The following is a 13,673-nucleotide window of genomic DNA, read 5'->3' as shown; positions in this document are numbered from 1 at the left end:
ACTGTTAAAATAAACAATCAATAAATATATCATATACGTAAAGTTCAGTTGTAATTCTCAATGCCCACATTTATGGCAATTATTTACATTAATTCCACAAACTACAATAAGTCTCCTATGGATAATATGAGGCAAAAAATATTTTCTGAATATTTATTAGCTTATCAACAAATCTCAGTGTCGTATAATATCTCAGTGATATCCCCTTATTTGTTATAATTACCACTGAAAAAATATTTTCCGAAGGAATCAAACTGAAAACATAAAAAAATAAGAAAGTCATTTTCTTCAACTTTTATTAATATCCAATTCACGAAAGAAAACACAATTTTTAACTTAAAAATTACATTAAACAATAATGTTATTATACCTGTTACTGTAACCATGCTAAATACTGACCTATCTCACGCTCTAATGTGTGTTCTATAATTAAAACCAAATATCTAACGAGTGTAAAGTTTTAACTTTTGTAGTCAGTAATACCAGAGCATAAACTACAGAAGAAGAAATGTGCAAAGTAAAGGTTTACCTGTGTTTGAAGTCAGGATACACCATCCTGTTGGGAAAACCTTTACGACAGATACGAATACCTTCTAGTACACCATTACACGTGAGCTGGTGCATCACCAAATGCGAGTCGATTGCACCTAAAGTTATGAACAAGAACGTATTCCTCATAAAAATAAAGATTAAGTTAGAATGTCAAGGGTTAGGCTGTAACATTCTAATTTAAAGCCTAAAAAATATCTGAAACTGAAAAAATTGATATTAAAACAAGCGACAGGAATCTTGTTCATGTTATATAAAATTGATATTTTTTCTAAAGTTCGAATAAATGGATGCCTATGTATAAATAATGAATTTAAGACACTTGAATTATATAATAAAAATGTTCGAAAGCAGGCGTAAAACTATTCTAAAACTAAAGTGTGTTATAAAATGATAGAATAAAAAACTTTAGCACCCATCGGTTCAACGTGCTTATAACGCTAAAAATTGGGTTTAGATATTCATCAATGGGAGAATACGGATAGCCAACAGTGCAGCTTCGTGCCTAATCCCAAACAAACAATTGAAGAGACTTGAATCGAATTACGTTCGTTAAGGTGCTCCTTAAGTTAGAGAGTTTTATAAAAACCAATTTATCAAAACGACCTACGTAACCCACAAGAAATGAGTTTGATCTACAAGTGGTAAATAGATGTAAAGTTGCACACGTGAGACATTATACAAAAATGAAACTGAGTACCTTTTTTTTTTCTTTGCTGACATACGGAAACTATATATGCGAAGTTCTAGGAACGTACTCATCATAGAAACAGTTTATGGTAATAATGTTCAGTTACTAAATCAAACCATGAAAGGAACATGTAAATTTCACAAAGAATCACAATTATAGTTTTATGTGAAGATACTTTAAAAAAAGTACTGCGTCACACACAAAAAACGAATTTCGAAAAAAGATTTTTTGTTTGTTTTGAATTAAGCACAAATCTACACAATAGGGCATCTGTGCTCTGCTCATCACGGGTGTAAAAACCCGGTATTGAGCGGTGTGAGTCCGCAGACATACCACTATGCCACTGGGGGGCTCGAAAAGGGATCTGTTAACATTGTGTCCTCCATTACTTACTTCTACCTTTAAACTATCATGCTTAATGATTATTGCATCCAAAATATACGATTCAGTAGTTACTATATTCACTTCTAGGTGGACTATCAAGAGGATTATATCAGACAGAAAAATAGTGGTAAGGTCAACCTTTTTACGACGAGTGATCTGAAATTGGTTTGACAAAAGAAAAAAAATCGTTGGGTGCAGGGATTACATGGAGGCTAAGACACATGTTGGGGTACCTAGAGTTCCAATAAGCCCACACTATTATTGACGTCCCTGCAGAGAAGCTATCACAGTTGGTGCATTAAGCAGCCGGAATATCAAGGTTACAATTGTACGTCATTAGTACTTCAGACCAAGAGTTTTGATTCCTATAGAAAGGTCTCGTTTAGCTTCTCCTAATATTTTATAAATTTATAAAATTATTCTTATCCACTATTCTATCATTAAGATCGACGTTTGTTTGTTGAACTTCGAGAAGGTTATTTGAGCTAGAACAGTCTTTATTTCCGAAATAGAAGAACCAAGTTAACAGGAAGTTCTGCTTGGTAAAGATTTTCACTAACTTGAATATTTTCAATATTTTCAATGAAAATTTTGTTTTGTTCATGACAGAAAAGTAACTTTTAACAGCCAAAGCTACTACTCGTGTATCAGTATTTAAACTTCTATTGCCTTAATAAATTATATCAAAAGCAAGCAATTAGTTACATCTATACTAAATACTGTATACATCTATACAGTAGGATAGCTCTACTGGTTATTCTAAAACTTAAAAATTGATAAAGTTCTTCAGTTTGTATTTAATGACTATTTTACCTTGATTTATTTAAATGCTGTTCAGAAAAAAAAAGTCACTTTTCCAACGTGTTCATTAATATGGAAGAAGAAACAAATAAATTAATAATATTTAGTTTCAGGAATTTCAACTCACAGTTTTATCTAATAATAAAAGTTCGGTATAAGGTTATTCCTAATTTCTGTTTAACGTACCGCTTCAACTCTTGTTTCAGGCTTGAGTTTCATTGGTTTATAGGATATAGTTTATATTTATTAGCGAAATCAAATACCACTGATATTTTCATAAAAAATGAAAATGCGATAGCCAAAGAAAACATCCACTGTTATCTTAAATCACAGTGCCATTTGTTTCTTTATATGTAGTTGGGCTGTGTTGTGCCCTCCACGAGCATCAAAACCCTGTTTTTAGTGTTACAAGCTTTCTGACTTACCGCTGAGTCACTGGGTAGCGTATAATAAACATACAGTCATGTGAAAAAGTTAAGACACCCTATGAAAGCCTGTGCATTTTTGTAACGTTATCGAATATATAGATATTTAATCTCAATTTCAACAATACTGAGAGATTATAGGAATATAACTAAACAATTAAAACTGAAGGAAAGACTTTTCAAGATCTTCTTTAAATGTCATTCTACAAAAATGCATATTCTAACTGAAGAAAAAGTTAGGACACCCTACCCCCTAATAGCTAGTGTTACCCTCTTTGGCTGAAATAACTGCAGTGGGATGCTTCTTGTAGCCATCTACCAGTATCTGACATCGGTCTGAAGAAAGTTTGCCCCATTCCTCAATGCAAAATTCTTTCAGCTGTGAGATGTTTGAGGTGTTTCTTGTATGTACAGCCCGTTTCAAGTCACCCCACAGCATCTCAATGGGATTAAGATCTGGGCTTTGACTCGTCCATTCCATGACTCTCCATTTCTTAGTTTTCAGCCAGTCCTTGGTGATTTACTGGTATGTTTTGGGTCATTGTCGTGTTGCAGGGTCCAGTTCCGCTTCAGCTTTAATTTTCGTACAGATGGTCTCACAGGATCCTCAAGCATTCTCTGATACACAGTAGAATGCATGGGGGATTCTATGATTGTAAGCTGTCCAGCTCCTGCTGCAGCGAAACAGCCCCAAACCATGACACTTCCACCACCTTGCTTCACACTTGGTAATGGTATTAGGTTCTTTTTCTGGAATGCTGTATTTGGTTTGCGCCAAACATGTCCTCTGTTCTGGCGTCCAAATAATTCAATTTTGGACTCATCTGTCCAAAGAACATTTTTCTAGAAGTCCTGGTCTTTGTCTACATTCTCTCTGGCAAACTTCAGTCTGGCCTTGATGTTTCTCTTACAGAGCAAAGGTTTCCACCTTGTACATCTATCATGCAAGTTACACTTGTACAGTCTCTTTCTGATTGTAGAGGCATGCACTTTCACATCAACAGTATCCAGAGCCTGCTGTAGATCCCGTGATGACATGTTAGGGTGTTTGGAGACCTCTTTTAGCATCTTGCGGTTTGCTCTCGGGGTGAACTTGCTTGAACGACCAGACCTGGGCATGTTGGCAGTTGTTGTGAAAGCCCTCCACTTGTTGACAATTTTCCGGACAGTGGAATGGCTGATTTCAAAATCTTTTGGGATCTTTTTAAATCCCTTGCCAGACTTATAAGCTGCTACAATTTTCTTTCTGAAGGCCTCAGTCAGCTCTTTTGCTCTCACCATGGTGCTCACTCTCACTTCAACAGTAAGGAGCACACCAAACTAAATGTCTGAGGTTTAAATAGGGCAAGCCTCATTCAAAATGCTGAGTAACGATCTTCTAATCATGTGCACCTGGTGTGATACACCTGTGTATGTGTTGAGCCATTTTAAGTGGAAATAAATGTGGGGGTGTCCCAACTTTTTCCTCAGTTACAATATGCATTTTTGTAGAATTACATTTACAGAAGATTTTGAAAAGTCTTTTCTTCAGTTTCAATTGTTTAGTTATATTCCTATAATCTCTCAGTATTGTTGAGATTGAGATTAAATATCTATATATATCCAAAAATGTTACAAAAATACACAGGTTTTCATAGGGTGTCATAACTTTTTCACATGACTGTAGGTGTACAAACAAGTATACCAGTATTCGTCTTTAACGTATTCATTAAAGTTGCAAGCTACTGAGAACTGTCGAACTAATCAATACTTCATCCTTTTCATAAAGAAGAATTGTTTGTTTGTTACACGTTACTGTACGCCGTATATTTACATTTAGCAGTGTAAGACTAGAGGGAAGGCGGCTAGTCATCATCACCCACAGCCAACGCTTGGGCTACTCTTTTACCAACGAATAGTGGGATTGACCGTCACATTATAACGCCCCCACGGCTGAAAGGGCGAGCATGTTTAGTGCGACGGGGATGCGAACCCGCGACCCTCAGATTACGAGTCGCACGCCTAAACACGCTTGGCCATGCCGGGCCGATAAAGAAGGAAGAATGGGAACAGGATGCAAGACCCACTGGAGTATAGCTAATAGGGCACTAAAATCCTACATTATTTTCTAAATTAAAAGTATGTCAGTGTTATCTTTTCGGATTTATACCTGGAGATTTAGTTTCATTGGGGATGATACAACGCACGAAGTGAGGTTGTGTTGATCTTAAAGTGGTCATCAGTTTGTTCAGTTGCTCCTGTATATAAAAAACACAAGTTTGTATCAGATCATTTCATTCTATTGTTTCTTGTCTTAATGTTTACAAAGTAACATCTGTTCTGCACATTTTTCGATATTGTAAACATTTTCCATATTTATGAGGTATCTATCGAAAAATACTCATGTAATTAATAACACTAAAACAAACAAAACGAGATTAGATAAATTAATAATGATTATATTTATTTTCGTAATCCTAATTTTCCTGAAAAAAAATGTTTTGTAATTTAGAAACACATAATTTTAAAAAGAAAATTAAAATGCGAGAACCAAATAAAAATGTACAATTATCCCTATTTACGTAATAAATAGATATGCAAAGAAAAATATTAAAATTCAATGCTGTATATAAATCTAATACACCAGTAAAAGCGACAAATTGTCTAAAAGTTTTAATTTATTGTTTATTCATCAATTCATTATTGAAACAGTATTTAAGCCATTTGTTATATAAAATAATAATTTATATTTTGTAAACAATTGAAGTAATTTTCGCTTCAAACGAGACTTTGTGTTTCACATCCTCAGAGACCTATGAGTTTGTTACCTAGCGAAAGACCTCATAATCGCCAATATGATACATGCAAGTATACTATAATATATTATTTCTACTGGATACCATATAGAACCAGATAAAACATGATCCTTTAAAATTATTAACCTAATAATGATATAAATTAACGAATTTGTTAACGTTAGTCCAAAAATATATTCATTTACAAGAAAAATTAAAAGGTAACTTATTTTATTTAAACAATTAAATAAACCAGGAGTTAACTCACTAAGCTTATAAATGAATCACATCTAATTATAATTTACATAAATGTTATTAATCGTTAATATTTATTCAAGACAAACCCATTTATAAGGAGAAAATTAGGGATAACCATCTAGGTTTATAGTTGGTTTTGTCTTACCAGAAACAGCGCCGTCTCTCGATAAGAAAACAATCGCTTCATAGCACTATTTCTATTGCATGTTATTTTTATCTATGAGCGCTGCTTTTTTAAAAAAAGTTCTTAGAATTATATAACTTAATTTTTTGCAATTGAATAAAGACAGAAAGATAGTTTATATTTGATTCAGGCAAGGTTTCTTACATGTTTCTATTATTTTAAGTAAACATTTCAAAGTCATCAAATTAATTTCATTTCTCTATAGTCTATAACAACTCATTAATCAACGTAGGTACTCTTTATCATAAACATTGATGTCACTTGAATGAAAAGTAATGGTAGTAGGCCTTACCCTGTACAGCAAAGATACAGTTTGGAAACCGGAGCCTTTTTTTCGAGCTGTTATTTAAAATATAAACAATATTAAACAAAACCAATCTGTGACTTTCATATTAATAACAAAACTAACTCACATATAAAACTATGTAAATATTATGAATAATGGCATCGTGGTTTTACCTTTTATTCATAATTTTCCAAATAAATTAAATACAGATATATCAAACTTCTATCTGAATATTGCACCACAAAGAACACAGTTATGTCCATTTCGACACATATGACATTTCTTAGGAGCAAAGCCCCATCTAGTAGCAAATATACTGTAAAAACTCACTCCAACTTTTCAAAATTATTAGATAAGTTCGGTTTAGAAAATTAATATCTTACCTTTGCCAGTTTTTTCGCCAATGTCATCACCACCACCAAGACCTGGATGGTCTTCAAAGATGTCAACAATAAGCTTATTGGAGCCACGTTTAAACTGGTCAATGACGGTATCGTTCAAGGGATCCTTGTTCTTTTCAAGCCAGCCAATCAGGTTGTAAGGTACCTGAGTACGATTAATATGAGTCAAATAAACTTGAGATTTACAAAATACCAGTAACAAACATAGGGGAGAAATCTAAACCTTCTTCACTTATTTTCGATTTTACTTCATAAATACCAAATGATTTTGTATGACATTCCTAATGAAATATACCATGTTATTCCTTTCCTACGGTCGGGATTTAATTATTGTCTTCTATTTAAAAATATATTTATTCACCAAGTTAAAAGTAATTAAAATTAGTATAGTTAGCGTGAGTGTACAAGCGAGCTAAAGAACAGATAAAATTCTTATTCGATTGCAAAACTACATTTGAAAATAAAACACTTTAAATATTCACAATTCTATTGTACGATGAACATGAGCCCCTAAAATTTAAGTTAATACTTGTTAGAAAAAATATTGATGTGGATTCTGCTAATAATACTCACGTATTAGTTTGAATGTACAACATCATTAGTTTCATTTCTTATTAATATTCGTATCTACTAAGTGGTTAGCTTAATATAACTTGTTATTCATTGTAACGATGTTTCTATATCACAAAATACTTGTAGAAACTTTTAATCCATTTACCAATTTACTACTCAAAATTCTGTATCTGTATCATGTAGGTTAGAAAGGATATGTTAATGCCTAACTTATGTGTATTAGCCTGTAAAATATTGTGTTTCTTAAGAAATGAATTTAATGTATATTGACGACTAAAGTAGCATGTTTGTTCCATCATCATTCAAATAATAACGGTTTATCTTGTCCTAATATATTATTTGTATCTTATTAATTCATTAACTAAAACTATGTTGTCAAACTTTTTAACTTAGTATTCTGCAATGATATGGATGCTAAAGACTCATAAAACGACTTGTTTTTAGGTTATCAGAGCACTAAACCAGTTTTCGATATTTTATAAAGTTTGGTTTGGTTTGAATTTCGCGCAAAGCTACACGAGGGTATCTGCGCTAGCTGTCCCTGATTTGGCAGTGTAAGATTAGAGGGAAGGCAGCTAGTCATCATCTCCCACCGCAAACTCTTAGGCTACTCTTTTACCAACGAATAGTGGGATTGACCGTCACATAATAACGCCCCCACGGCTGAAAGGGCGAGCACGTTTGTTGTGACGGGTATTCGAACTCGTGACCCTCGGATTACGAGTCGAGTGCCTTAGCCACCTGGCCATGCCGGGTCATTTCCTAAAGTCATTACCTATCATAGATTATTACCTATGGAGTAAATATTGTGATAATATATTAACTTGGTGTCTTAACCAACAACAACAAATCAATTTAGAATAACTCTTTCACATTTTTGAGTAATTAATAATAGTACTAAAAGTAACAGCAGAAAATAATTAACTTACAGTGCCAGCATAATGAACGATGGCGAAATGTGATTCTTTCTGTCCAGGTTTGGGTGGTCTTGGCTTCACGAAGTTCGGAGACTTCCCTAAGTGATTATTCTTCAATTTCTCCTCAAAGGTCTTGTCAGTGGCCTTAGGGAACATGGATTCCTCTTCAAGAATGGACAGAACACCCAGGGGCTGAAGTTAGAGAAATAAATACATGTTACTTGGAGTCTTAAATAACGGATAAAATTCATAACATTTTAACTATTAAGACCTATATGTATACTCCACCAGAATCCTTCCTTACGTGTATTTTTGTTTTTTAAGATGTTATTATTACCTTTTCAATCAAGTCAATGCAAGCTTGTAAATCTAGACCGAAATCAATGAATTCCCAATCGATTCCTTCTCGTTTGTATTCTTCCTGTTCCAACACAAACATGTGGTGGTTGAAGAACTGCTGCAGTTTCTCGTTGGTGAAATTGATGCAAAGTTGTTCAAAGCTGTTAAACTACAAATAAGAAAATATTTTAATAGGAGTGACTAGTCATGCGTTAATTACTATTTTATCCTGAATGCTTTTCTCATATTTTGTACTCACTTCCTAATGAAAACAGACAATGAATTTATCAGAATAGTGATTCACATCATTAAGAATTACATTTCATTACAATGCCCCTTAAAAATTAATTAACTGCACTCCCATCCCCCAAAATTAAGTGTATAAAATCTTACGTCAAATATCTCAAAACCAGCAATATCCAAAACACCAATGAAATGTTGTCTCTTCTGTTTGGTATCGAGAGTTTCGTTTACTCTCCTTACCAGCCACTTGAAAAGTCTATCGTACATGGCTTTGGCCAAGGCACCCACTGAATACAAAACCTAGAAGAAAGAGGAAACTAAACCAATTCTTCAAAACAAGAATGTTAAATAAAATTGTAAGTGACGTTATTTCTGAAAATACGCAGGTAATGAACATTGTTAATTTGTTACAGCCGTTTTCCTAATAATTCTAGAAGTTTTAAAAGAAATTGTGGTTGTACGCACACCATAAATAACGTTGGACACAGAAAGAATGTCCCATTGCGAGAGTATTTTATCTCATTAGCTAAAAACTGAAATTCAACAAAAATCTTTAAGACTATCTTTCTTTTGTTTTATGCCAATATAAAAATTAAACCTCTAGAACAGACTAATTTAGTTTTAAGAGAATTTATCCACAAAAGACATTCTTTTGGGAATAGATTCACACATACAGATAATTTATTTTCCAAAAATGTTTTGATATAACTTGAGCACCTCGAAAATCATATGTCTATTTTACAAATATTTCTACTTGCTCATAGTAATGTTTGCAATTAGCTTAAGGTATGTAACATTACAATCCACGAAATAGATTTGACTTATTACCATATAAATTGTATTGTTTAGTATTTTATTAGATTATTGCAGAATATTACCTGTTCTTTGTTTCGTCCTTGGGTGACAAACTCATTTCCGACTTTGATCTTAGGTTTTAGCAAGTTTTTAAACAGATCAGCGGCGTTTAGACCTAGCAGGTGAGCGCTTCTTTCTCCCTCTTCTGTACCATCAGCTTCAGCTTGTTCCTCTCTTGGTCTTTGTTTGAATTTTAACTCACCAAAATGCATCACAGACGCAGTGATCTTGTAAATGTTCAGTTTTTCTTCTTCCGAGAAGCCAAGCACATCAAAACCGGTCTAAAGAAAATATCAATGGTTTGTTATAACATTTAATGAACTCATTACTTAACAAACCTCTTTAGAAGAAGACTACAGGTAATGGAATCAATATTTTGTCATTCACAATTTAAATAATAAGAATATAATAAAAACATTTTCTAAAAAACGTTTAAATAAAAAAGTTTTGAACTAACTATAGGTACACTATATGATTCAAAATATTGTTCTATTTTCGTAAAGTACAATGAAAAGGTTTTAGCAAACCAGAAACATTTGTTCTGGTTTTGTTTCTCTCCAGACATTAACAAGTAGACACATGGGTAACTTTTTTAATTCATAGATATTTAGGAAATAATGGGATAAGTAACTACAGAATTTCGGAAGTAATTATGGCTTGAAATTCAAACTGTGGATAACACTGCACAACAATTTTTTTGAAAAGTTTTGCTACCTGAAAAGTTTTTGCTGATTGTGACAGGTACCTGGTGGGTTTGCACAAATATAGTTTTGGTTTTGTTTCATCACGTAGGAATTCTGAGAAAGACAGTTATCTGTTTACCGGCAATAACGTATTTAATCGCGTTTATGTTTCTAATACGCTATTAAGTTCAACATAATTAAAAGTGTTTTGCTCCTGATTTTCGTTTGTATTAAATGTCCGGTGCATCACGTTGCAGAGTCCAACAGTAGTCAGCAAGCATTGACTGATTCCAGTTGCCCTGATATCGTTTTTCCATTGTAGCAATGTCCTGGGTGAAACTGAAGAGTTCGATGAAACGGTACATGATGGGCAAATTTGGATGTGATTTTCGTGATCAGCGGCCAAAAATCTATAAGGAACACCCAACAGTGTTCAAGAAGCAAAAACTTTGTTGTGCAGTGTATTCATGCATTTATGCATGGACTTTCATTCACATCAATGTGTTGTAAGCATTTCTAGTGTTAAAAATGGATATAAATGTGTATTTTGTTCTTTCTTTAACCGCTTTCTCTGAACTAGATTTATAAAAACAATTATAATTCAAAATAATCTTTGTAGATTATGAAATTTTGAAATTTTCATTTTTTAGAGGTTCTCAATAATAATAGCAATAACAAAAGCGTTTTGCCATTTCAATATCACAATTATTTTATTTCTTCCTTTTTTATATTTCAACTTCTAGTTACGAACCAAAGATTAGAAACACCGCCATATTTCGATTTGCGAATTCGCCTAATTGCCAAAAATCAAATTTTAGCAAACATTTGTTACATTGTTTATTCAAGTCTTAACATAAATTGTTGAATATTTTTGTGTGAATTTGAATACTAGAATATACTAATATTCATTAAAGGTATTAATAACTTTTTTGAGTAAATAACTGATTTAATCTGTTCAGGTATGAATTATGAAATTTAAGTCAAGACGTGTGAAATTATTTTAACTCGCATTAAGTACCACCTTTAAAAACTTGTTATACTCACATCTGTGACCATGAATTCATCACCGTCATCCAAACCTGGAATCTCTGTCTTCCCTTGAGACACGAAATGATATTTATGGATATCTTTTGCAACGAGCAGTTTGTCTGAAAGGGAGGAGGAATTCATGCATAATAATGAAAGGGTTAGCCTGGGTCTCAACACATGTGAAGAGGTATTTGGTTGTATCTAATGAACTACAGTAAGTGGGTTTACTATGGGATTCAAAATACACAGGTGCAACAAAGGCTGTGGGAAGTCGAGGTTTAAACAACACCATACAAACATGAACTGAGATTTATGTGCAAACAACAGGTAGTTCGCCGTCTCCAATAACGAAGGAAGTGTTTGATAAATAAAAAAAACTATTCTGGGTTTTCTCTGGTGTTATTCAATCGAACTACAGAGCTGCCCACTAATTTTACGAAAACACTTTCAAATTTTATTCATTGTTTTAGTTTATAGAACAGATATATATTCACAAGAAAATGTTTTACTACACACAAGAGCCAAAGAACAAACAAAAGGACATATTTTGTGGTATAAAGTTTCCGTTTTTCAGTATGCAGTGGCTCCGCCTCTTCTCTGTCCTTTCTGTGTGCGTGTTAAATAGAAAATTATTTAAATATACCGACTTGCCCATCCATTATCTTAAACCGGAACTCGGTGTGATTCAGTTTGTTTTCATTATATTATTGACAACCAGAGACACAATGAAATGTTTACTTTCTTTACCTACTCATAAGGAAAGACTTTTCCTCCGTTTATACTTTGGAGCTATTCGTGGTCCAACGGTAAGCTTGAGTGCCTATAATAGTAAATATCCTTGACATTAAATTAAAACTTACTACTTTAACGGAATTACGAATTTTAGATAATATATATATATATATATAGATAACGTGGAAGTGAGGCTTATAAGTTGGGCGTCAACTTTCTAATATTGAACTGATTTACAAGGCAATAGTGCTAAGTAGAAGCAATCTGTTTTAGTTTATATACAGATTATAATTATCTTAAAGGAACAAAAAGTTGGTAAATAACACAAGAGAAGAATATTATTAAATCCATAATCGTTATCCTTCTGGACGTTTCAAGAAAATAAAACATTTCTTTAAGTGTCCTCATTTTGGAATATAAAATAAAAACAAACTGATTTTCATTGAGTTCATGATTAGTTCGATACGTGATTCCTTAACAAAAAAAAAAAAGATTCTTTATGGAAAGGAATGACGTACAACTGCACTGTGATTACTTTACAATTTTCTAATGAAAGAAATAATATCTTTATGACGTATTTAAAATATAGCAGCATCAGAGTGTGTTTCCTGATATATTTAGTGTATAGCAATATTGCAGTATTTTTCCTTATATTAACGATTGTGTAAATATAATTGATATTGCGCTAAAAATCTAAATAACTCGCATAAATTAATAACGATGATGATAAAGGTGTACTTACACTGTATTTACGTGAAGTTGTACTGAATCACCATGCTTGTTGACTACCTCGGGCTAATGGATTATTCTACTACAAACACTGGGAAACTACAACTAAACAATACAATACCTGTTGAGATATACTAGTGCTAGTAGTTAAGGGTAGAAGCTACTACCAATTTCTGCATGTCTGGCTAAAATTGCACATGGAGTGGTGGAGGGTTGAAGAATTGTGTTCATCACACTACTGACAGGCTATACGTGCTAATTTACCAAAGTTTTCGAGGTTCATTTGGATTTTGATGGGAAAAGATTAAAAAATTATCAGGTTTGTCATATCTAAAACATAACACTGAGAAAAAAGCTTAAAGTGAAAAATATATTTAGATTGTAGAAGAAATTCTAATACACAGTAGCAGATGTGGAAGAAACAACTTGAACTACTGGAGGTATCTTTCTTGAAGATTTGGGACTAAATTCACATAATGGGTTTAAGTAGGATATATTTTCAGCTCTGAGAAAAACATCTAAAAATTGAAGTACTTTATACTGATCCACTACAAAACTACAGAGAATAAACAACAATAACACGAGGTTTGACAGAAAGCTGAACCAGACTGTTTTACATGAAAAAGGATTATACACTAATAATTTTCAAAGTAGGAATGAACTACACATAAACTGAACATTTCTGAATGGAGGAAAGGCAAGGCTTAAGCCTCTAGTTAGAGAATCATTTATATATCTAAGAAACTATTGCTAGTGCCTAGAAGTTGAAGAGGGTTATAAGATGACATGTCGCTTTTTCATCTGTCTGTACTCACATCTG

The 13,673-nt window shown here is 33.0% G+C and overlaps 1 protein-coding gene across 8 annotated transcripts in view; it reads right to left on the bottom strand.

The window, feature by feature from the left end:
• The window catches only part of LOC143225888 (myosin heavy chain, muscle-like), a 57,239-nt gene that overhangs the window by 27,665 nt on the left and 15,901 nt on the right, over positions 1–13,673 (bottom strand). For 7 of the 8 annotated variants that reach the window (XM_076456047.1, XM_076456049.1, XM_076456048.1 and 4 more), the window contains 9 exons: positions 11,408–11,511; positions 9,704–9,961; positions 8,976–9,125; positions 8,581–8,751; positions 8,256–8,435; positions 6,736–6,898; positions 6,359–6,405; positions 5,000–5,087; positions 530–647 (listed from right to left, as the gene is read on the bottom strand). In XM_076456047.1, the coding sequence (XP_076312162.1) occupies positions 530–647; positions 5,000–5,087; positions 6,359–6,405; positions 6,736–6,898; positions 8,256–8,435; positions 8,581–8,751; positions 8,976–9,125; positions 9,704–9,961; positions 11,408–11,511 (1,279 nt within the window). The remainder of the gene's footprint in view (positions 1–529; positions 648–4,999; positions 5,088–6,358; positions 6,406–6,735; positions 6,899–8,255; positions 8,436–8,580; positions 8,752–8,975; positions 9,126–9,703; positions 9,962–11,407; positions 11,512–13,673) is intronic. The other variant, XM_076456054.1, reaches the window with a different exon arrangement.

The sequence above is a fragment of the Tachypleus tridentatus genome, chromosome 9, assembly GCF_004210375.1.
Source record: "Tachypleus tridentatus isolate NWPU-2018 chromosome 9, ASM421037v1, whole genome shotgun sequence".
Classification (NCBI taxonomy): domain Eukaryota; kingdom Metazoa; phylum Arthropoda; class Merostomata; order Xiphosura; family Limulidae; genus Tachypleus; species Tachypleus tridentatus.
Note: the sequence above shows the minus strand (reverse complement) of the source record. Positions and strands in the feature narration are given on the sequence as shown.